At 45.9% G+C, this 24,658-nt stretch overlaps 1 protein-coding gene and 1 long non-coding RNA gene across 8 annotated transcripts in view; one reads left to right on the top strand and one right to left on the bottom strand.

Annotated features, from left to right (window-relative positions):
- Positions 1 to 20,511, top strand: part of LOC145505710 (uncharacterized) — a 69,018-nt gene extending 48,507 nt beyond the window's left edge. Inside the window, exons 3-4 of one of the 2 annotated variants that reach the window (XR_014053227.1) lie at positions 4,417 to 4,494; positions 18,671 to 19,772. This is a non-coding gene — a long non-coding RNA (uncharacterized LOC145505710). Of the gene's footprint in view, positions 1 to 4,416; positions 4,495 to 9,439; positions 9,598 to 18,670; positions 19,773 to 19,821 lie in introns of those variants that run through there. The other variant, XR_014053229.1, reaches the window with a different exon arrangement.
- The window catches only part of LOC145505613 (uncharacterized), a 54,249-nt gene that overhangs the window by 6,782 nt on the left and 22,809 nt on the right, over positions 1 to 24,658 (bottom strand). For 2 of the 6 annotated variants that reach the window (XR_014053155.1, XM_081488143.1), the window contains exons 2-3: positions 22,583 to 22,637; positions 19,838 to 21,467 (exon numbers count right to left, since the gene is read on the bottom strand). Coding sequence is in view for 1 of the 6 variants with exons in the window: in XM_081488143.1 (XP_081344269.1) it covers positions 21,404 to 21,467; positions 22,583 to 22,637 (119 nt within the window). In the remaining 5 variants the exon portion in view is untranslated. Of the gene's footprint in view, positions 1 to 1,468; positions 2,266 to 12,131; positions 15,207 to 19,782; positions 21,468 to 22,582; positions 22,638 to 24,658 lie in introns of those variants that run through there. The other 4 variants (XR_014053158.1, XR_014053154.1, XR_014053161.1 and 1 more) reach the window with 4 other exon arrangements.

A 24,658-nucleotide genomic window follows, 5' to 3' on the forward strand; every position in this document is an offset into this window, starting at 1 on the left:
ATAAGCTCCATCAACGTGAGGCGCTGTAAACAGTGCGTGTTACACACTCAAGGGCCAGTAGTTGCCCTAAACTCGGGTTTCCAGATGAGTCTAACTGTTCTAATTGTTTATTTTGCAGCTTCCTTGGCACTAGATAACTTTATGTGCTTGATTTGCAAACCATTCTGACTTAGCACATCTGTGCTTACTGGACATGCACATTAAACCTTTGAATGGAATAGATTACTTTCTTTTTATATTTTTCACTATTTATCTGTGGTCTCTCTCTCCCTCCCTCTCTCTCTCTCTCTCTCTCACACACACAAATGTTTCTTTACTTCTTGACTGAATCCTCCGAATTTCAAGAATACACAGAAGAACTGTACAAAAAAGATCTTCACGACCCAGATAACAACGATCGTGCGATCACTCACCTAGAGCCAGACATCCTGGAATGTGAAGTCAACTGGGCCTTAGGAAGCATCACTACGAACAAAGCTAGTGGAGGTGATGGAATTCCAGTTGAGCTATTTCAAATCCTCAACGATGATGCTGTGAAAGTGCTGCACTCGATATGCCAGCAAATATGGAAAACTCAGCAATGGCCACAGGACTGGAAAAGGTCAGTTTTCATTCCAATCCCAAAGAAAGGCAATGCCAAAGAATGCTAAAACTACCTACCGCACAATTGCACTCATCTCACATGCTAGTAAAGTAATGCTCAAAATTCTCCAGGCCAGGCTTCAGCAATACGTGAACCGTGAACTTCCAGATGTTCAAGCTGGTTTTAGAAAAGGCAGAGGAACCCGAGATCAAATTGCCAATATCCTCTGGATCATCGAAAAAGCAAGAGAGTTCCAGAAAAACATCTATTTCTGCTTTATTGACTATGCCAAAGCCTTTGACGGTATGGATCACAACAAACTGTGTACAATTCTTAAAGAGATGGGAATATCAGACCACCTTACCTGCCTCCTAAGAAATCTGTATGCACTTCAAGAAGCAACAGTTAGAACCAAACAAGGAACAACAGACTGGTTCCAAATTCAGAAAGGAGTACGTCAAGGCTGTTCACTGTCACCCTGCTTATTTAACTTATAGGCAGAGTACATCATGTGAAATGCCAGGTTGGATGAAGCACAAGCTAGTATCAAGATTGCCAAGAGAAATATCAATAACCGCAGATATGCAGATGACACCACCCTTATGACAGAAAGTGAAGAAGAACTAAAGAGCCTCTTGATGAAAGTGACAGAGGAGAGTCAGAATGTTGGCTTAAAACTCAACATTCAAAAAACTACAATCATGGCATCTGGCCCCATCACTTCATGGCAACTAGATGCGGAAACAGTGGAAACAGTGACTTTATTTTCTTGGGGCCCAAAATCATTGCAGCTGGTGATTGCAGCCATGAAATTAAAAGATGCTTGCTCCTTGGAAGGAAAGTTATGAGCAGCATAGACAGCACATTAAAAAGCAGAGACATTACCTTGCCAACAAAGGTCCATGTAGTCAAAGCTATGGTTTTACCAGTAATCATGTATGGATAGGAGAGTTGGACTATAAAGAAAGCTGAGTGCCGAAGAACTGATGCTTTTGAGCTTCGGTGTTGGAGAAGACCCTTGAGAGTCCCTTGGACTGCAAGGAGATCCAACCAGTCCATCCTAAAGGAGATCAGTCCTGAATATTCATTGGAAGGACTGATGCTGAAGCTGAAACTCCAATAGTTTGGCCACCTGATGCGAAGAACTGAGTCCTTAGAAAAGACCCTGAGGCTGGGAAAGATTGAAGGCAGGAGAAGGGGACAAAAGAGGATGAGATGTTTGGATGGCATCACCGACTCGATGGACGTGAATTTGAGCAAGCTCCAGGAGTTGGTGATGGACAGGGAAGCCTGGTGTGCTGTAGTCCATGGGGTTTGCAAAGAGTCGCACACAACTAAGTGACTGAATTGAATTTCTAGTCTAGTCTTGGTCTTTCAACGGCAATTTGAGACTCCGCATCTGTAGAGACAATGAGGATATTCCACATCCAACCACTGAATTGGGAGGATTTTGTTCTTGGTTTCAAGGCTGAATCTGCAACCTCATATTTCCCTCGGTCTTCAGCTTTCTGAATGTCTTAGCCCCCGGCATCAATGTGTCGAAGTTTCTTTTTCAGTTTTTTTCCCAGGATAGCCCCAGCCCAGCCTAACCCTTGCCTCCAAACATTGAACATGGTGCTGGTTCTCCACCTCCTTGCTGAGTTCTCTGACTCAGCTGGGGCTTCCCAGATTGCTCAGTGGGTAAAGAATCTGCCTGCCAATTCAAGAGACTTAAGAGACAGGGCTTCAATACCTGGGTTGGGAAGATCCCCTGGAGGAGGAAATGGCAACCTACTCCAGTGTTCTTGCCTGGAGAATCCCATAAATAGAGAAGCCTGGTGGACTACAGTCCACAGCGTCACAGAGTTGGACACGACTGAAGGAACTGAGCTGGTACACACACCGACTCAGTTACCTATAGACAACAGCCTACCAGCGGGGCTGCTGGCTTCCAAACCAGCAGCCTAGCTTGAAAAAGGTGTAACCTGCTCCCAAGCATAACCATGTCTTTCTCAGTATATCTTATTTGTTATTTCATCTATCACTGCTATGCTTTTGCAGCTGAGACACTAAGTCAAGTATGAAAACATCTGATCATCTTGACTGCAGTTGTGTTCATTGTTTACATTGCATAAGATGATTCATTTAAATGCTGAAAAACAAAAGGAAGTAAAATCTTGCATCTGTAACTCTTGAATTTGATGAGTCGGTTAGATACTTGGAAAGATGTAAATAAATAGAAACAAAGTATTTGATGAATGGGACTTTGATAATTAATGTTTCTTAAACCTCTGGAAAAGATTCACGAATGTTGCACTAATATCCACAGCTGATAAGGTTTTGCTGCCACTTCAAAAAACGCGATGGGAAAACATTAAAAATCTCAAAATCGCTCCAAAAATAGTTTTAACCCTTGCATTTTTTCCCCAGAAACTTGCAGTTCGAAAGAAAACTCACTAGTCTGGCCTATGTGCTTGAGCTATGCCATCTACCACCTGCAAGCTAGGTCTCTTCAGTCGTGTCTGACTCTTTGTGACCCCATGGACTGTAGCCCGCCAGGCTCCTCTGTCCATGGGATTCTCCAGGCAAGAACACTGGAGTGGGTTGCCATGCCCTCCTCCAGGGGATCTTCACTACGCAGGGATCAAACCCGTGTCTCTTACGTCTCCTGCATTGGCAGGTGGGTTCTTCGCCACTGGCACCAGCTGGGAAGCCCTGCCATCTACCATCGAATACTAAGATAACATCTTGGGGTTCCCCTGTGGCACAGTGGTAAAGAATCCCCCACCAAAGTTGAGAACAGGTGTTTGATCCCTGGCCTGGGAAGAGACTCAGGCCACTGAGCAACTAAGCACAAGCACCACAACTACCGAGCCTGCTCTCAGAGCCTTCAGGCCACGGCTGCTGAAGCCCATGCGCCCTGGAGCCTGTGCTCCCCAAGAGAAGCCACTGCAGTGAGAACCACACACGGCAGCCAGAGAGGAGGCCCTGCTCAGGGAGGAGGCCCAGCTCAGGGAGGAGGCCCAGCTCAGGGAAGAGGCCCTGCTTGGGGGGAAGCCCTGCTCAGAGAGGAGGCCCAGCTCAGGGAGGAGGCCCTGCTCAGGCAGGAGGCCCTGCTCAGAGGAGAGGCCCTGCTCAGGGAGGAGGCCCTGCTCAGAGGGGAGGCCCAGCTCAGAGAGGAGGCCCTGCTCAGAGGGGAGGCCCTGCTCAGAGGGGAGGCCCTGCTCAGAGGGGAGGCCCTGCTCAGGCAGGAGGCCCTGCTCAGAGGGGAGGCCCTGCTCAGGGAGGAGGCCCAGCTCAGGGAGGAGGCCCAGCTCAGAGGGGAGGCCCTGCTCAGAGAGGAGGCCCAGCTCAGAGGGGAGGCCCTGCTCAGGGGGGAGACCCAGCTCACCATAACCAGAGGAAGCCCGTGCATAGCAACTAAGGTCCAGCAAAGCCAAAAATAAATTAATAAAATAAAATTGAAAATAAAGAAATAAAAATAATTATATTAATTGTTCCAAAGTTCTAAATAATCAAAGTTTTTTTTTTTTAGCTTTACCTCTAAAACTCTTAAATATGACCGATATCTTCTTTCTACTTTAGGACTTATGCTGAGAATTTACCCCTCCTTTTGGTCTCAAATCAGTAATTTTACAAGAGGTTAAAGCCAATGTATTTTGAAAAGAAATGATATAATAATAATAATATAACTTTGTGATCAAATATTAATGTTTTTCTAAACATTTATTGTGCTGTTAAGTTAAATAATTTCCATGCATGGACAAAATAAACCACATGTTCAGCCACAGAAGAAATGGTAAATCAAATATCTGGCTATTTCACAGCATTTTCTTTATGTTCAACATTTGCAGTGTCCTGATTCCTGAATTAATCCCTGGAAGAAATTTTGAAGTATAGAGCAAAAATTACAGAAAATGTTCTTATGACAGGTAAACACACATTCTAATTGTGTAATTATCAGAGTCCAGAATTCATAAATTACATCTTGTAGTGATGTTTAACTTGTTTAACTAACCTTTCTTTTTATAAAAGCTAATTAATTATCCCTGAGTGACAGTGTTGTCTTTGGAAGATCATGTTTAACCACTTGCATTAAAATTCTATACTCCTTTCCTATAACACAAGCAATGTGCATACGATTAAGGTACCTACATTAAAAGTCTGTGAGCTCAAGAGTTGACATGTAGTCCTATCAATGTACAGCTAATTAGTGTGGAACTTGCTTGCTGACCACTTCTTAAATAGCCCCTTAGTTCAACTGTCACAAAATAGAGAAGACCAAGGCAGTATTCTGAAATACACATTAATTTTTTTTAAAGGGATTTAGTAGATAAAGGAATCAAAGAAGCTATTATTGTGCAGCAATAAGTCCTGATAAGTCTATGATGGTAGAAAGAATGCAATAGTGAAAGGCATGACCAATAGTCAGATTGTTGTACCATCAGTTCAGTTCAGCATATATATTTTTAAACTTCATAGTCTTAAAATCTTCTCTTAATGAATTGATGTTGCAAACTTAGTAATTGTTATTAGAAGAGGTAATAAATCAATTACAGATGAGATTAGTTTTGCTATGACCTTGATCTACACATCCACCTCTCAGGTAGGGAGCAGTAGTGGGTGTTATAAGAACACAGGATTAAGGAGATGAGATTGAGCGCGGTAGCAGACTTTGAAGATGGCACACAACGATTCACATCCTGGCACTTGCCCTCTTGTGTAACCATCTTGTCTGGAGTTGACTGTGACTTGCGTCTAACTAATATGGTGTTGTGCTTTGCAGCTTGTGGGGTCTTAGTTCCTTGCCTGTGTGCACGCTCAGTCAAGGCCAATTCTTTGTGACCCCATGGACTGTAGCCTGCCAGGCTCCTCTGTCCATGGAGTTTTCAAGGCAAGATACTGAAGTAGGTTACCATTTCCTATTTCAGGGGATCTTCTCTACCCAGGGATCCAACGTGTGTCTCTTTCATCTCCTGCATCAGCAGGTAGACTCTTTACCATTTCTGCAGTTAATAGAATACAGCAAAGGTGATGGGAGCTCACTTCTGTGATTAGGTTACAAGAGATAGTAACTTTCTCTTTCCTAACATACTCTTGATTGCTGTCCCTGAGGAAGCCAGCTGCCTCAGTGGAGAAGCCCACAAGGAACTGAGGCTGACGTCCAGTCAATGCCCAGGAAGAATGCAGTGACGTCTGTCCAACAGCCTACTTGGAATTAAATCTTCCCAGTAGCCAGGGAGGAAGCCTGGAAATGGATCGTTCCCCAGCTGAGACTTCAGATGAAACCCCAGCCCTGGCGACACAGTGACTGAAGCCCCATGAGGGACCCAGCCCAGCCTGCCTGAACCACGGAGACTGCAGAGCAATGAACAGGCGCTGCTTTAAGCAGCTAAAGTTGGAGGCAATTTGCTAAACAGCCAGAGACAACCAGTCCAGAGGGTAACCTTTGAAAGAAACCCTTGAAAAGTACATTCTTGTTTACTAAAATCAAACAATAAAAATAGCCCTGGAGAAAAGGCCATGAAGAAGAATACATGAATTAGGAACAAATATCTGAAAGCTTGGCATTTTGCATGAGAGGAATAAAAGTTTATAAATAGAAGGAACAGGGCCCAATACTCTTGTGCCCCTTCCACGTGACTTTGATTCTTCTTTTTTCCAACTCTCAACAAATGAGCTGATACACAATCAGGTTTTCTGAAGACCAGATTTCTCTGCGTGGCTCACAGATCTTTAAGGTGCCATGCCCCTTTATGGTTGCCATGGGAGACGCATAGTCAGGGAGCTTGGGATGGGCGTGTACACACTGCTGTATTTACCAGGGAGCACCTACTGTACAGCACAGGGCACTCTGCTCGATGTTATGTGGCAGCTGGATGGGGGGGGAGTTGGGGGGAGAATGGATACATGTCCATGTATGGTTGACACCCTTCATGTTTACCTGAAATGATTACAGCATTGTTAATCGGCTATACCCCAATACAAAATAAAAAGTTACAAAATAAAAAAAATGCAGTGTTCCTGATGTGAGTCTATTTAATAAAAACATGTCACCTATTTTACTAACATTTAAAAAACTTAATCCAGAGGCTCATGATTTTTATGATTTTTTCAAACCAATTTGAAAAATTGCTTGGGACTGACACAATGTTGTCAACTTACTGATTCATCCAATAAGGACATGAAAACATTCACCGAAACAATAACATCCTACCATCAGTTATCATCATCATTTTATGGAAGAAAAGGTTTTTAATAATAGAGGAAAAAAACTCAAAATAAATGATTATGATTTAAATTTACATGTGTTATAGTGTTATAGGTTTATCATGTTTTTTTTCTCATCCTGCCATGAAACAGTGTAACTTTTGCAATATACATGGACTTATTTTAGGAACCACTGATTTAGTCTCTACCACTGTATTATCAACAAGCAGCAGCAATATCCCCAACACCAGATGGGAATAAGATCCGCCTCGTAGAAATACCTGATTGATTTTTGCTGCATAAGTGTACTCTCACCCTCTTGAATCCTTTCTCCAACCAAGCATGCTCTGCAGAACCCTTTAGCCCATAATTTGCCATCTCAACCGCACGGCCATACTCTCGTCCAGAGACTCAGATGGATGTCCCACGTATCTGTTGTTGTTTAGTCGCTAAGTCATGTCCTACTCTTTCGCAACCCAGCCAGGTTCCTATGTTCATGGGACTTCCCAGGCAAGAATGCTCAAGTGGACTGCCATGTCCTTCTCCAGGGGATCTTCCCAACCCAGTGATCGAACCTGGGCCTCCTGCATTGGCAGGCGGATTCTTTGCCACTGAGCCCCCAGGGAAGCCCTTTCTATGTATTAGGTTCTCCCCACAGGAGGGGGAAATGGCAGCTATCTATCGAAACTGCTTAAATATTTGAAGATACAGGTACATAAAACCCAAAACTTGGACTTCCCTGGTGGTTCAGTGGTTAAGAATGCAGGGGACACGGGTTCGATCCTGGGTCTGGGAAGATGCCACTTGCTGCAGGGCATGAAAGCCTGTGCGCCAAACGCCTGAGCCTGCATGCTCTAGAGCCCGGGGTCACCAGCAAGAGAGGCCACCGCCCCGAGGAGCCCGCACAGGACACCCAGAGCGTGGGCAGCAGCGACCCAGCACAGCCAGAAACAACAAATAATTAAACAAAAACAAAAAACTTGAAGCTATCCCTCTTTTCATTAAAAAACAGATACTTAGCTGTGGTCAAAAGTGCTACAGCCACGTATCAGCAAAGTAAGCTTCAGTTATTCAAAAAGATTGAAGAATAACTGAAAAGAGCACCAATGTTCTCGAATATAATTCAAGTTTAATAGCACATTCTCTTCCCAGCTAAAATGATCTCAGACACATGCGCTATCCCTTGATGGGCAGAGGTCCACCCAGCATCATTGCCCGATGAAGGAAGGAGACCCTGGCCCAAGTTCTAAGGCAAAATGACCACTTTTGAGGAGGTGTTTTCTTTTCAGTAAGTGAAGAACCATGATCTAAGGGAGCGAGGGGCTGGAGTGACGCTTCCTGGAGAGGGCAGACACGCTGCCTAAGAGGGCCCAGCAAGTCTCGGAAGTTCGGCACAAGAAAAAGGAGCCACTGAGACCGTCAGACTCCCTCATTTGTATCAGAAAATGGCTTCCCCAAACCTGTGAATCTGGGCTTCCAAGGTGGCTCAGTCAGTGAAGAATCCGCCTGCAATGCGGGAGATCTGAGCTCAATCCCTGGGTTGGGAAGATCCCCTGGAGGAGGACATGGCAACCCATTCCAGTGTTCTTGCCTGGAGAATCCCATGGACGGAGGAGGAGCCTGGGGAGCTACAGCCCACGGGTCGCAAAGAGTCAACAGGACTGAGCGACTAACACTTTCCCTTTCAAACCTATGGATTAAGCTGTAAAACTCCGCCAGACTGTTTTCATGCCACTCTTGAGTCACAATGTGTGAATAATTCTTAGGTGTTTGGTTTACACTATTCCAGCAAGTTCTGCTCAATCCAAACCTATTGAAGCATGACCTTCGATTTCCCTGGATCCAGATCACTGGGGTGACTATTAAACGTGCAGAATCCTAGGAGGTAGTGTCCTTCCACTGGCTTTTTTAACAAGACTCTTTGCAATGAGTCCTCAGATTTGATAACCATTTCCTGAAACATGATTGAGTCCCTGATTCATCCGCAGTAACTGTTTTCTGACCCTTGCCAAGCCCGGTGTGAACGTGGGCATGGGGACAGCGCCTTCTTGCATGATGATGCGTTTTCTAGGTTTAGATTGTAGATACATCATCTGCCGAGAGGAGTACTCTGAACTGTTCAAACGTTGAGGGGGAAGTGAAGTGTGTGTGGGGTGCGGGTTCGACCCCTGGTCAAGGAGCTGGGACCCCACATGCTCTGAGGCCAAAAACCCAAAAACATCAAACAGAAGCAATCTTGTAACAAATTCAATAGAGAATTTAAAAACAAGAAGAAACCAAAAGGAAGAGTAGGTACAGGGACTCTGTTGGCTAAACCGTGGTGAGAACGCCTTCAGCCAAATCAGATAAACGTGCCCAGGGGCTGCTCTCTGCGCCAACAAACCACAGAGTGCAGCTTCTAACGAAACTAACGAGCTCTTTTTTAAAATTATTTTTATTAAACTTTTAAAAAAATAATAACCCTATCTTTAATTTAGCATTGTCCGAATATGCAACAATAACAAGGGTGACACAGAGTTCTTTTACAATTCCACCCTTTAGGTGAGAGATTTGGAAGAGTGGTTAAAACCCAATTCTTCCTTTCTTTCAAAGAATATAATCAAAGTGCTGTCTCTAAGTGGCTGCCTTACTGCCTGACAGAATATGTTATCTGCCTTTTTTCTCCAGAAAAGGCTTTCCAGCAAGTGCTCTTGGTGCAACGATCTTGACAAAAGTTTGGGAGACGAGAATGATGCCCGACCATAGAGCAGTCTGAAATTCAGCAGCCCAGCGGCATCCGCAGCCGCCCCTGCTGTCAGTCACCGCCCACGACTAATTAAACAGAGGTAACTTCTCTCCACCCGCCCCATCAATCGCGCTCCACGCTCGGTCTGTAAGCAGGCTTTCCTGTGAGTTGTGGTCCACGGGGAACATCTGTTCACATAAAAGTATTTGAAAGTCTACTCCGTGGCCCCAGAGCAAGCTGAAGCACTTCAAAGCAATGACAACAACCCCAGGAGGAGAGCTTTCTGAAATTCGCCTGCAATAAACCACCTGCCTGAGACGGAAGGCCAGGTGGGCACACAACGGGGGCGTCCCCACGACCTCTCAGGTCCCTGAAGGTTGGCCATTCCTCTCCCGGTCCCGAGGCAGAGCAGACGCATCTCTAACCACATTTTCAGGCACACATCTGACAGTCCAGCATGCTTTTTGGAGGATGCTATTAATTTCAGCTCAGAGAGCAGAAAGAGAACCACAGTGTTCGATGACGGGTAAACTTGGGTGAGTGACAGCAAGATTGAACTCTAAACAAAGCCTTTCAAACCCCGTCCAGAATCAAATGCAAAAACAGCGATGCCCCAAAGTACGCTCTCTGAGGACCCCCTTTGACAAACGAGAGTGTCTTCTGGTCAGGAAATAGCCATGCTCATCAATTTTCTCTCTTGCTCCTTGTGTTTCATATTCTTTTATTGTTCCAACAAAGACCAAAGCAAGCCAGAGGAAATTTAAGTCAGTTACAGGGTCCCAGGGTCACACCTGGACGGTATGAAGGTTGAATACACTCCTTCGTGGTCACAGGAGCCACCTTAGGCTTTGACCTTCGGCCAAGTCCACCCCAGGCCACCCTAACTGAAAGACACTCTACCCCCTACCCTGCAACAGGAATCAACAGAGTGTTTCCATAATGAGTCTCAACCCTGGAGCATGTGTAGTGTTGTCTGAGCTTAAAGAATTATCAAGACGGAGCCCCACATCCCAAGGGTTTCTACTCAGGTGTTCTGGGGGTGGACCTAGGCAATAGTTATTTTTATTATTTAAAATAAGTTTTAAATACTTTTTTATTAAATGCTGCAGAGCCAGCCTAGATGAGAGGGGAGTTTGGGGGAGAATGGATACATGTACATGTATATGTAAATGCAACTGTTCATGAATATGTATATGTATGGCTGAGTCCCTGTGCCCTCCACCTGAAACTATGACAACATTGTTAATCAGTTATACTCCGGTATAAGATAAGAAGTTAAAAAATAAAAATGCCCCAGAGCAAGTGGTTTCAAGAGCATCAGAACGGGAAGAAAATGAAGCCTCACCAGGCTTGCTGAGAGACAAGCCAGTGATGCACACCGAAGGGACGTGAACACCCACTCACGCCAGCCCCAGCCTGAGAAGCGAGGTCCGGCCCCCACAAACCAAGCCCGGGACACAGTAAACTGAGATGTGAAGACTGCTGGTCACTCACATGACCACGGGTCCGTATGAACGAGCAGAGAGGTCACAGTGGGGACCATGTGGACACAGAAGCCAGGCCTGCTCCAAAGGGAGCAGAAGAGGACCCTCAGGCTGAGACGGCGGGGCCAGGAGAACATTCCCCAGGCGGTCCAGTTCTTCAGGACCTCTACAAAATCTCATTTTTTCAGCACTGGCTCTTCTTTCTTTCAAACACAGGGCCAGCCAAAAGAAATGTGTCTCTGGACCCTGGCACTTGTGGGGCATCTTCTGGTCCCTGGCCCTCCTGGGGGGATAAGCAATCCCCTCCTGAGAAACTATCTCTCTGACCAGTTCATCAATGCGTCTTTCTCAAGCATCTGCCCTAAACGTAAAACTGTGACACATTGTCTAAAACTCCATCAATCAGATATGCTTTTGGATAGAAGAAAAACTTTTTAGCTTGACAGTCGTCTCATACCTTAGAGTGGGTCAGTGCATTAGGACAGACACTGAGGGACACAGAGACTGTGAGATGATGCTAAGAAAGGACAGGCTATTTTGCCACTGAAGCATCTCGAGGAGGGGGAGAGCTGGGAAGTCTGGAGGCAGCAGGGGGTCCGAGGGGACCTGGCTGGTACCTGGAGACTGCAGCAGGTGTGGCCTTGAGAAATGGAATATTCCCTGCTGTGCCATAAACAAGGACACCCAGTCACCAGCGATCCCGGGCCCCCAGGGAGGAGAACATCCCGGGCCCCCAGGGAGGAGAACAACGCCTGTGAGCGGGTGGCCACCAGGCTGCAGCCACGCCCTCTAGTCAGCCCTGAGGAAAAGGATCGGCTACTGGCTCCAGACAGATGCAGGCATGTGAAAGGGATGCTGCGGTGAACCCAGACTCGGGCATCTTCTCATATACAGAAAAGCACTATGTTCCTTGAGATATCCGGTTTTAATTCACTAAAATACCTTTGATGCTCAGACTACCCGGAGTTTGTTGCAAACTTCTATATAACCTGACGCCCCACCGCCGACCGCACCCCCCCCACCCCCTGCCCCCCATCCCCGCCCCGGGCCATCTCCTCAGGGCAGTTCTTTCAGAGTACCTTGAGATGCTGTCTCCTGGGCTCGAAGTTCTAAACATTTCCACCAAATAAAACATAACTCTCATCTTTTCAGTTGCAACTATTTTTTAAAGTCAACAGCATTAACAGAAAGGAAGCCAGAAATGATAACGTTGGGCTACATAAATAAACCTAAACATGCCTTCCTGGAATTTACATTTTTGAGGGGGAAACAGACCACATACCAATAAATATATAAAATCTCCAGCATGTGTGAAGAAAGAGGAAGGTGATGTCTTGTGGGGCGGCGTGGAGGCAGGGTCCCGGGAGGCCCTGCAGAGACCATCCTTTACCCTGAGGGAGACGGGACGGCGATGCAGACTTTGCGATGGACGAATCACATCTGATACATTGGGAGAAGATCAATCCGCACCGAAATGTTGCGAATATGCCGTAGGGGCCAATGGTAGGAGCTGGAGGCTCTGCTCGGAGACTAGTGCAGCCATCTAAGCCTCAGAGAACCTCTCCAAAACCAAATCAGGTGTTTGTCGGGAGAATGTCGGGAAATGAAGATTAGGGAGGTGAAGATGATACCAGACTCAGCTTAACCACCTTCCGTTAAACTGGACAGTTAACGCCTGCCTTCAGCCACTTCCTGGAGCTAAGAATCGAAAGGACTATTACCTTCTCCACCAAGCCCATCTTAAGGAACAGAAATTTCTCCACTCTGTGTCTCAGGGGTTGAGGAAGTCAGGATAGTAAAAAGAGAATGATGGCTTTTACTGTGTTAACAGCCAGCAAATGTGTGAGTTAGGGGTAACAATTAAGTCCTAATTGGCCATAATGTAAACCTCTTCCAAACGGGTGTGGTAAAGATTGAAACAAACGAGCTGCTATTTTTCAGACCTCGATGGCAGTCAGTCAGAATGAAAAGCTAATTTCAGCCTTGGAGGCGAACTCTGTATTTTAATCAGGTGTGACAGAGTGGGAACAATAAATTGGCATTTAAGGTGAGGGGTTATTTACTTCCCTGTTGCAATGCTGGTGATGATAAGTCGCGCTGCCCCTTTGCAAAATGAAAGCAAGCTCCGGCTTTGATTCAGAGCGGGGGGAGAACCCCTGGGGAACTGGCCCGAGGTGGAATTCAAAGACAGCTGAGCGCGGAAGGCAAAGGATCCGCTTTCCCAGACTTCCTGCCCGGGGCATCGTGCTGATACACAGCAGGACCTCGTCCCACCCTGTCCTCAGCCTGCCTTTCCTCTGTGGAAAAACGAGCCGAAGAGTAAGTTCAATCAGAGAAGTTAGAAAATAGAGAAACAAAGGCGAACAGTCAAGGAGACCAAATAATAACAGTCATTAAGCAAGGCCCTTTGGCGCCTTCTCCGTGGCTGTAGATGGGATTCTGAGCCCTACCCCGTGAACTGTCTTAGACGCTAAACACCAGGTGGAAGGAGGTAACTGCATGATGAGGAGACTGTACCAAGACGTAAGTGGCACGGTTCCGAGAAGTGGCCTCAAGGGAATGGGAACAAAGCAGCCCTGAAACTGCAGGCTAACCAGACCTGAAACAGTCAAGACGACGCTGGGCACACCGCCAATGCCTAATTTCAAGATGATCGTCAGAGCTGACTGCTGTTTCTGCGTGTAGCCGCTTCCCTCCCTCCGTCTATAAAAGATCTTGCCCACTAATTGTCAGCGGTGGAGGGGCGAGGGGGTGTGTGTCGACCTTCAGACAGGTGTCCGCCCCCCACCCCAGTTGCTGGCATCCAAAATAAATCAAACTTTCCTTTCCACCAGCCTGGGCCTCTTTGATGGCTTCCAGTGGTGAGCAGCTGGATCCCACTTGCGGCTGCAAGGCTATTTGGCTGTCCTCCATAATCAAAAGTTTATGCTGAGAATCACGGAAATAAAGGGGTGTGTGTGCGCGCGCCTGTGTGCACTGTTTACCATCCCGCCACCCAACCTTAAAATCTAATTGTTAAGGATCTAAAATATTAATTTAGTGATTAATTTGTTCAATAATTATTAGCGAGGTGCCAGTTATGTCTAAAGCCTTGTTCTAGGCACCAGGGAATCATCAGCAGACAGAACATATAGAGTCCCTTCTGCTGAGTAACCTACATTCTACTGAAAATAGTAACACCTGGGCTTCCCGGTGGTCCAGCGGTAAAGCATCCGCCCGCCACTGCAGGGGGCACAGGTTCGATCCTTGGTCTGGGAAGATGCCACACGCCACAGAGCAGCTACGCCTGAGCAGCACAGCTCCTGAGGCTGCACTCCGAGCCGGAGCCACGACGCCCGCGTCCACGCGCGGCCACCTCTGAAGCCCACAGGCCCTGGAGCCCATGCTCCAGAAGAAGGGAAGCCACAGCCAGGAGAAGCCCTGCTCACAGCCGCCAGAGAAGCTGCACAGGGAGACCCAGAGCAGCTGAAATAAAGAAACAAAGTAACAGCAGCTAAAACCTCCAGTTTGACTCAGAAGTCTGCATCCTGCTAAGACTGTTCCTTGCGCCACTTTACTGTCTCCGGTTTACCGACGGGAAGCTGGGGCGCAGAGAGGTTGAGTGAGGAGTCCCAAGTCACGCAGCCCTGGCTCCTGGAACCGAACCGGGGAGCCAGGCCGTGTCCCCCATCCATCTTCCAGTCTAGAGGGGAAGGCAGCATTAAAGAAGGGATTCGAGGCATCACAACGTTCACTGCTGCACAGGAACCGCACGGGGTGGGGGGACCTAACCCAGCTCGAGCGTTTTTATCACGGCCTTGCAGCCATTTGCCTGTTTTCACATGTCTGCTGATTTGAGGACAATAGTCGGTTCTGTTCTCTAGAAGACTGCAGGTCTGGGATTCAGAGTTCCCTTTTCCGTCTTCATTGCAGCCTTCCTCCCCTCAAAGGAGCAGGGCTGAGCATGGGAGGGTGACTTGGACATTTTCGGACACATTAAACTTCTTGAGCCACACAGTGTATATAATTTATACGTGTAATGTTCTGAAGATTTCATCTCTTCTGTGAGTCCCTCCATATAAATTATTCATGCGTTTTAATATTTCAATAAAGCCAGTAGGTTCATGTTGCTCTGAATCGCTCATTCTAATACTCAAGAAAGAAAATCAGCTTGTAAAATATTTGCTTTATTAATCTGAACATGTTGAGGGGATTTTCTTAATTGTTCAGGGTTTAAGGGTGTGATCTGAAAAATGAAAAGAAAAACTCTTTCAGTCCCTGAAGCCTTAGGTACTTTACCAGATGACCCGGGGCTACTTCCTCATACAACCCCTGCTCTGATCCTCCAGCAGCGAGAGATGCAGAGAACTCTTCTAAATGCTCACTCGGCGTAGCGGACAGATCACGGACAGGGGCAGGAAGGAGGGGTGAGGCGGAGAGAGACGGAAGCACACTCACGGCATGTAGCACAGACAGCCGGTGAGAATTTGCAGTGTGACCTGGGGGACTGCAGCGGGCTCTGTGACAACCTGAGTGGCTCAAGACGAGGGACACATGGACACCTATGGCTGGTTCATGCTGGTGCGTGGCAGAAATGAAACCAATACTGCAAAGCAGTTATCCTTCAATTAAAATTAAATCAAGTTGTTAAAAATGCTTACTTCCTAAATAAGCTTGGCTAACTACCTGACAAAGGAATGGTAAACTTTCTCACTTTAGTGGAGACAGTAACGACACAGTTGAAACTCCAAGTTTCAGACCACATTCTTCAAAGATGTTGGTTGGTGATCTTTTAAGCTCCACCCAGCAAGCACAGAGTCTGAGTTTATTTGCTCACATCATCAACATATTTGGCAAGTTATTCATTCCCTCTGTTTCTCAATTTCCTAAGCTGTAAGTGGGGGTAATAATTGCATCCATGTCATTAAGCTAATATCAAAGTTCAACTAGTCGACATAAAAACACCTAGAATAGCACTTGAGAGGTAGCAAGTATAAGCTGCCATGTGGTTTTGTTGCTATATATTCATTTCACACAAATTATCGAATCCCCACTGTACTCTCTTCCACCTGTGAGGAACGCAACAACAGATGAGACAAGACATCCATCCATCACTACACCTTCTTGTAGGGAAAATGGACAGCAAATAAACAAGATAAGTCTCGGCTTCCCTCAACGGTCATGATGAAAGGAGAAGGGGCTGGTGGGAGAGAATGCCCCCTGGGGTTCCCTCAGCTCCCTCTGCAGGCGATATTGGAGGTGGCCCTTGAACAAAGAAGGATCTGGCCAGGGGAAGAGTCAGAAGTGTGGTCGGCGTCGAGAGGGAAACGAGCCCGATGCTCTTGCCAGAACAGGTCAGCTTCTTAAGGGGCAAGAAGGCCGCTGAGCCTGGGGAGATGGAGCAGAGCTGAGGTCCCAGGGGAGCGGGACCACGCCCAGCCACGCACACGGAGGACACGCCGGCTCCTCTGTCCACCGCAGTGAGACCCTTCGCTGCAGTCCTCCAATGCTTGCACCTGGGACATACTGCTCCTCCAGCAAGGAAATGCAAAGAAACGGGCTGGGACTAAAAACAACTGCCTGCAAGCAAAGTTGGGCCAAATTTTGGACAAAAGATACAAAGAGACCAAAAAAACCCAACTGCCATTCTGAGGAGCCTGGGGCAAAAGCAGGGTTCTGTGCATGCCCCCTGCACACACACCTTCTAAGCCACCCTGCCCTCCATCCCGGACACCCCCCCACCCCCGGCCCCGTGTAAGGAATAAGTTCGCCCGTCGCCTCAGGGAGCAAACGAGGAAGCCTGCTGTTTCTTCTCCTCCCCCTGCTGTAGGAGGAGCCCCGATAAAGCCTTACCTGAATTTCTTGTCTGGCCTCTGGTCAATTTCTGTTGATTATGGAGGCCAACAACCGCGATCAGTAACAATATTGGACAGCCACTGGGATCAAGGGAGCTTGGAAATAACATCCTTTAAGCTATCTCCTGGGCTTCCCAGGTGGCTCAGTGGTAAAGAATCCCCCTGTCAACGCAGGAGACCTGGGTTTGATCCCTGGGTCGGGAAGATCCCCTGGAGGAAATGGCAACTCACTCTAGTATTCTTGCCTGGAGAATCCCATGGACAGAGGAGGCTGGCGGGCTACAGTTCATGGGGTCGCGAAAGAGTGAGACACAGTGATTAAACAACAACAAACCTATGTCTTAAAAGACGCTCCTGACTACAGTTTGGAACCAGTGAGCAGTGAACACGTCTTTCCCAGAAACCGAGGAGAAAAGAGGGAGGGATTTACTGGGAATGTGAATTTCACAGGTGTCAGAGCTGGAGGAGACCTCGCAGGAAGAAGTCCAGCATCCTCTTTTCATAGAAAGGGGAACACACGTTTCCCCATACATCAAGCTCAGACTTGAGAGAAACATCAATTGCTTTTCAGAGCAGGTGCTGAAAAAATTCAAGATGAGGCTTGAGAAGGCAAGCTGCACCTGTGCTTCAGAAACAAGGCCCTTACTGGTTCTTTATGACCCACAGACACGTTGGCGCTTCTCCCTGAGTCTGCCTGAAATAATCCTCCAGCCCGGCATCCTGCTCACTGGCAGGCAGGGCTGTAGACACGGGCCACGTGCAGGGCCCCACCTGAGGGCAGGCGTAGGGGAAGGCGAGTCAAATACATCCAGGAAGCGTGTCCCTAGGTGAGGTCTGGGCACAAGGTCCCCACCGTCAGCCAGACCTGCGCGAGCATTCCGGCCACCCTTGGTTGGGGGTCCTGACATCAGGTCTCCAAACAGGAAAGACACGGTCTTCAGGAGAGGAGAGGAGAAAAGTGCACACCGCACTCTGCCGCAGGGCCCCTCAGAAACCGAGGCGGCGGATGGGACCTGAAGGGCCGCCTGTCGATGCCCGAGGCACGTCTTAATCCGTTACGTGGTTTCATCTGTCTCTTTCTCTAATGGTTCACTTAGCCAAACTTGGGACCAGAAAAAGATCAATCTTAGAAGATGCCCAAACTCTTTTGGAAATAAAAAAATGTTGGATTAAGTTGTTTAGTTGAGGATGGATTTTACTACTTAATTTACACTGTCTGGAAGACCACATAAATCCATGGCTGGAGTCCCCAGGAGGCAAATTAAGTACCTGGTTGAGGCACCAGCAAAGTCAGAAGCATTCATGTGGGAGATGGGGAATAAGAAATGGATATTTTACAAAACTAAAAATCTAAATAATAATTGTGGGGAAAACAGAAATTTTGTAGGACATTCATTCATGCATGCATTACTTAGGTTATTTTGAATTTCTCATGAAGTAGGAGTTTAGGTCATCATCTCCCTAGTAGTAAGGGCGTTTAAAAGGCTTAGTCTAATGGCTGCTATAAGGAGACCATGAGATGAGGGTGTAAAGTGCTTTGGTTTATTCAGAAGACCTCGGATGTTAGTGAGTGCTCGTCCAAGCTCAGCACAACATCACCCAACGCCTCAGATATATTTTCAGGTTATAGATTTAAAAGAGCTTTGGAAGCCATTATTTAATTTGATTTTCACAACAAGCCTGTAAGGCAGTGTAGACAAAAAGGCTCTGACAATTGTTGGGTTTCTAATGACACATTAAAGTCACTTTAAAAACACAAACTTTCTCCTTCACTGTAGATTTTTTAAAAGGTGGGGGCTGGGAGGTGCTTTCCTGGTGGCTCAGTTGTGAAGAATCTGCTTGTCAATCAATGCAGGAGACACAGGTTGGATCCCTGGTCCGGGAAGATCCCACGTGCTGCAACTATGGAGCCACACCCCCTCGAGCAGCCATCGCAATAAGGAGCCCACCCTGCCCTCTGCAGCCAGAGAGGAGCCCCAGCGGCAGGGAAGACCCAGCACAGCCGAAATAAATAAATATATATACATTTTAAAGGGGGAATTGTAGGGAGGAGGAACTTGTAAGTCTACTTACAGCTAATATAAATGTTAAGACAAACATTAGGAACACTTTGCCTATAGCATAGTTTTATGACACATTTTCTCTAAAATTGTTACTCTAGAGTTAACACAGTCTTGGGGATGAAGGTTGGTGTCCTAAAGTTAAGAAAGTTTGTACAGTCTAAGAGTTTCATGGTTCTGGAAAGATTTGTCTTCTTTCCATTGACTCTGAGAAAACATGGGCAGATTATCTTACTTACAGAAAAGAATCGATCATTAGCAAATCTAATTTTACGTGGAATCACTGCCCCATATTTCATTCATGAGTTTTAAATATTATGTGTCCTTCTTTGTCTTGTTTATAAAGAAAATGTTGCACATCATAGCACCTGAATAAGAAGGTATTTTTAGGTCCATAGTGTTGTTTCTTTTCTTTGCCAAATCCCTCGCCTAATGTATGACTCCTTTCATCAAGGCCGGGCAGGAAGAGATAGAGAATGCAGATGGGGGAAGATAGAAATAGAGATCTATTTCACATTTCCCTCCTGAAAAAGGAGACTTAACTTTCTGATTTCACAATAGGAGACAAAAACATTACCAACCTCATTACACAGACAGGTTTAGGTGACTTGCCCCAAATCCCACAGCCAGAAAATTACTGTGAGGGGATATGAACTCTGTCCCTTCTACTTCGAGAGATTTCAGCCATGCTACACCAGGAAATAGACAGTCCCCTTTAAGTTGAAGAGAAATGTCCACTTTTTACAAGTTGACAAATCTTGATACATACCTTGAAAATCACGGGATGGAACCAAAGAGAAGCCCCCACCTCGCGGGTCACTCCTCTCACTTTTGTTTGGTAAAATGTCACCATTCTTTACCCTCCTCTGTCAAGGCTGCTCCTCCCCACTCAATCTTCATGCAGGAATTTATATGTTCATTTTTTTTTTTTCATTCATTCAAACAGATGTATAAATGCTTACCAAAAACCACATGCTCTTCTGGAAATGGGTGCTGAAGCACTGGGAGACGATGCCCCTGCTCCTGGAGCCTAAATTCTGCTGTGAGAGGAGAGAGAAGTGTGCTGCATGTGAGAGAGGGAGGAGCCAGCACAGCCTTGGACAAAGACCAAGTAGCTCCAACGATCTAAAGATGCTGCTTTCGAAGAGCAGGAAAGCCCTTGAGGGTAAGCATTTCCTGTTTCCCTGCTGTCTCCGCTTGCCTCGTCTCTTTTTGTCTCTGTCTTCAGAGCTCCCTTCATGGGCCACGGCCTTGCCCTGGTGAAGGGGTTTGCGTAACTCAATGAAGTGATGAGCCACGCCATGCAGGGCCACCCGAGATGGACGGGTCATGACGGAATGTTCTGACAAAACGTGGCCTGCTGGAGGAGGAAATGCCAACCCACTCCAGTATTCTTGCCTGGAGAATCCCATGGACAGAGGAGCCTGGCAGGCTACAGTCCGCGGGGTCGCAAAAGAAGTTGGACATGACTTAGTGATTAGCCAACAATAGCAACAGAACACATCACGGGGGAGCGTGATGTACAATAAGCCTTCAATAACATTAGCTTCCATTATCATAACTGACGGTCTTTTAATCAATCTCCACTTAACGAATCTGACAATCTCCACTGCTCCAGTAAAGCATCATGACGCATGCTTACTAGTCCCTGGGTCTCTTGTTTGCCACACACCTGTGCTTCCAATGGGTAAATTCTGCACTAACCAAGATCAGTTATAACTGCTTATGCTATTTGTTCCTGTTGTTGAAAGCATATAGATGTTACATAAAGTGGTGAATATTAGTGAAAAATAATTTTTCAATGAAAATTGAGTTGAAATATTTGGAAACTGGAAAGGGAATTCAACTAGGCTTGAGTGAAAAAAATCACATAAAATGAAAAAATGGTTAAAATATCTTAAAATAGTCTATATACATTGCTTCACAATTTCCTAATTTCCTCTTAATTAAAAAGTAACTGAGAAATATCAGTACGTGTTAAGGGTACAGTTGACATAAGAAAGATACAGAACTCAAATACTCAAAGAGAAAGTCCTTTCTTAAATAAGATTAGCAAATGAATGGAAACTTATATGTTTTCATTTAAAATAAATTCTACTATATAAGCGATTATTTCCATGTGACAGATGTAAACGTAGCAGGTAGAATAATAGTCACCCCACAATATCCATGTCCTAATTCCCAGAACGTATGAACCTTACATGACAAGGGACAGCACTGCAGACAGAATTTAGATTGCAAACCAGTTGGACCTGGAGACAGAGAGACGACCCCCAGATTATCCAGCTGGGCCTAATGTAATCACTGCTGCTGCTGCTGCGAAGTTGCTTCAGTCACGTCCAACTCTGACCCCATAGACAGCAGCCCAAGGCTCTTAAACGTGGAAAAGGAAGGCAGAAGAGGAGGTCAGAGGAAAGTGATGGAAAAAAATTCAACCGGGGACTTCCCTGGAGGTCCAGTGGCTAAGACTCCTCCCAATGCAGAGAACCTGGGTCCAGGAAACTCGATCCCACGTGTTGCAACTGAGTTCACGTGCCATGACTTAAAGGTCCCTCATTCCACAATGAAGATCCTGAGGGTCGCAATAAGACTCTGCCAAAATAAATAAAGCCAAATAAATAAATAGATATGTTAAAAAGATTTAAAATGAAAACCAAAAATGTAACAGTACTACAATTAAACACAGTAGGACTTTATATATTTAAAAAAGACTCAACCAGCAGTTGCTGGCTTTGAAGATAGAAAAAGAACCAAGAGACAGGAATGTGGGCTGATTCTAGAAGCTGGAAAAGCTAAGAAAGTGATTCTCCTCTTGATTTTTGCCTGAGACCGGTGTCAGACTTCTGAACTACAGAACTGTCAGACAATAAATGATTGCTGTTTTCAGACACTAAGTTTGTGGCCATTTATTAAAGCAGCAACAAGAAACTAATACCAGAACACTAAGTCCTGGATAGTGTAAACACTTGCCTAAGGTTACCTGATAAACCCAGCCTTGTAACTTTAATACAGGATTCTTTCTACTATTGTCTACCTCTCTGTTAAAGGTAAAAACAAAAATGAAAAGTTACACTTTTTAAAATGCCAAATCATGTAACTGATAATTAAGCAGCCTCTATTTTATGACTGTTATTTTGGTTTTAAACTACCACTTCCTAAATGTTTATAATGTGTCAAGTTCTTTAAAGGTCATTGCATACAGAGTTACTTTCCATTCGGAACTCAATCTGTAATGCACAAATATTGTTCTCTGGTGAGGAATAAAGCCCAGAGAGTTTCAGAACTTCCCTAGAACTAGAGGTGACCCGCAAAAAATAGAGCTGATGTTTAAGCTCAGGTCAACCTAACTCAAAAACGGGAAATGAAGTGCCTTGGCCACTTTGCATACTCTGCCTCCCTCTCCCTACCTTTCCCCGCCTTTCCTGCTAGCCCAGTGGTTAAGAATCCCCCTGCCAATGCAGAGGACACGGGTTCGATCCCTGGTTCGGCGTGATCCCACGTGCGGTGGCAGAATTAAGCCTGTGTGCCTAGAGCCTGTGCTCGGCAACAGGAGACGTGACCACAACAAGGAACCCACAAACCCCAACCAGAGAAAGTCCTGGTGCAGCAGCGAAGACCCGAGGCAGTCCAAAATAAACAAATAAATACTAAAAAAAAAAAAAAAAAATGACCAGAGCATCATGAAACGTCCTGGAGCCATAACTCACTTTAATGAACGTCTTGCAGCGTGAACAGCCCCTCGCAGAAACCTGAAACGTCTCCCTGGAGGGTTCCAGAATTTAGATGCAGGTGAGAAAACAAAGTTAGATAAAGTATCACATTGACAGAGAGGCCTCCCTTCCTAGAACTGGAGCGTTGAGAGCTTCATTTTGAAATCCAGTGTCTCTTGCTCAATTCAGTGTAAATGGCTTTCTTACATCCTCTTAAAGAAATGGGAAATATTGAATGAATTCAGCTAAGAGCTAGCACAGAGTATAAGCTATCTGCCTCATGTCGCTATGCCTATGAATGGTACCCTTTAATCACTGAAGTCTCCGAAGCGCCTTCCCTGCTTTAAATTCCTTTTTATGCTCAGTTCTGCTTATTCCCTTAGATCTCAAAAGTCTTCTTACAAGACTGAATACATTATTCGCTTGTAGTATGGTATTTAAATACCCTGTTTGATTTTTTTTCCTGCTAATCTTAACTTCCTCTCCTGAAGTATCACCTTTGCATTTCCTAGATCCAGCATAAATCTAACAGGGAGAATTTTAATTTCCATAATTTCAGAGAAGAACAATACTTTTTAGAACCCTAATTTTAGTTAGAGAATTTGAAACAAAGGTCCCTGGGCATAGCACCCTCTTCCCAAGTTGAAAAGAATGGAATTTGTTTTATTAATATTTAATATTTACGGTGCACCAGCCAAGCAGACAATTCTGCACTAACTTCCACTGATACACACTGCACCCTCCTGGGGGCTCCCAATCTAGGGATCAGATTTTCCCCCGTGTCCATCCAGTTACCACAGTTGGCACACAGCCTTGAATTAACACAAAATCCACCCAAAGGGGCCAAATCCTTTTCTCTCCACCAAAAAAGTTTTTTTTTTCCCCTTAAAAAAAAAAAAAAGGTGAGGAAATGAAAGAAAGATTGTGAAATAAGTTACATAAGGAAAACAATTTTCTTTTTCTAATTTAAATGGTCTTCAACCCAGAAAACACACATATGTTTAAGAACTGGAGTTCCAGCCTTTCCACCAGTAGGTCCTTTTTATCTGCACCAGTATTTCTCCTGCTCATCAAATCCTCTCCAGCCATCACTAAGGGGAAGACATTTATTTTCTTTAACACTTTCCCAATCTGTGTTTGCAGCATCAATGCAAATACTTGTCAACCGGTTGTTATGTTCTTCGCGCGTATCTCCCCACGGGACTCTTCATCGCCCCCTAGCCATGCTTCCGCGGGGGAGGAAAGCCCCCGAGGTCCAGTGTTTCATCACCGGCTGTGTCATCGACACTGCAAAGCCTCACCTGGTTCCCCCACCTGTGTCACATTCGGGCTTGCGCCATCAGCCATTAAGCTACACATTTCGACCCGTTCTCTTATGTCAAATCCGTCTTGTTTCTGAAAGCCACTTTCACTGACATAGGCAGATACTATTTTTGTTACTTGCAATTTCCAGGGCTAGAAAATGCTAGATTGAAAAGAGCTCAAGAATTCGCCGTGAATCACTCCCTCTTCATGTGGCGTTGCTTTTCGGTCACTAAGTTGTGTCCGACTCTGCGTCCCGGTGGACTGAACCCGCCAGGCTCCTATCCATGGGATTCTCCAGGCAAGAACACTAGGGTGGGTAGCCGTTTCCTTCTCCAGGGGATCTTTCTGACCCGGGGAGTGAACCCTGTCTCCTGCACTGGCAGGCGGATTCTTTACTGCTGAGCCCCAGGGTGGCTCCCCATCCACCCACTTCATTTACAAACTATCTTTCCATCTTTCCATTCTTTCTCCCTTCACTTCCAACTTCTTGTCCTCCCGCCCCCACCTGGCTCATCTTTCCCTTCTTCCTTCCTTTCATTCTAGAAATGAAATGTATGGAGTGACTTCTTTCTTTGTCCCAAGCACAGTCCCAGGTGCTGAAGATACAGCCATGTTCAAGGCAGACTCCTTGTCCTCACGGGGCTTACATTCTGGTGGAAAACGTGAACCTAAAGCAGCAAATTTAGTGTTCTTCTGCAGCAGTGATCGGTGTTGCCCAGGGACAGAGAGCATGAAGTCAAACAACAAATGACAAAGGAGCTGTTGGGA

This window comes from Giraffa tippelskirchi, chromosome 1 (assembly GCF_054371585.1).
Source record: "Giraffa tippelskirchi isolate mGirTip1 chromosome 1, T2T-mGirTip1v1.2.pri, whole genome shotgun sequence".
Classification (NCBI taxonomy): Eukaryota; Metazoa; Chordata; class Mammalia; order Artiodactyla; family Giraffidae; genus Giraffa; species Giraffa tippelskirchi.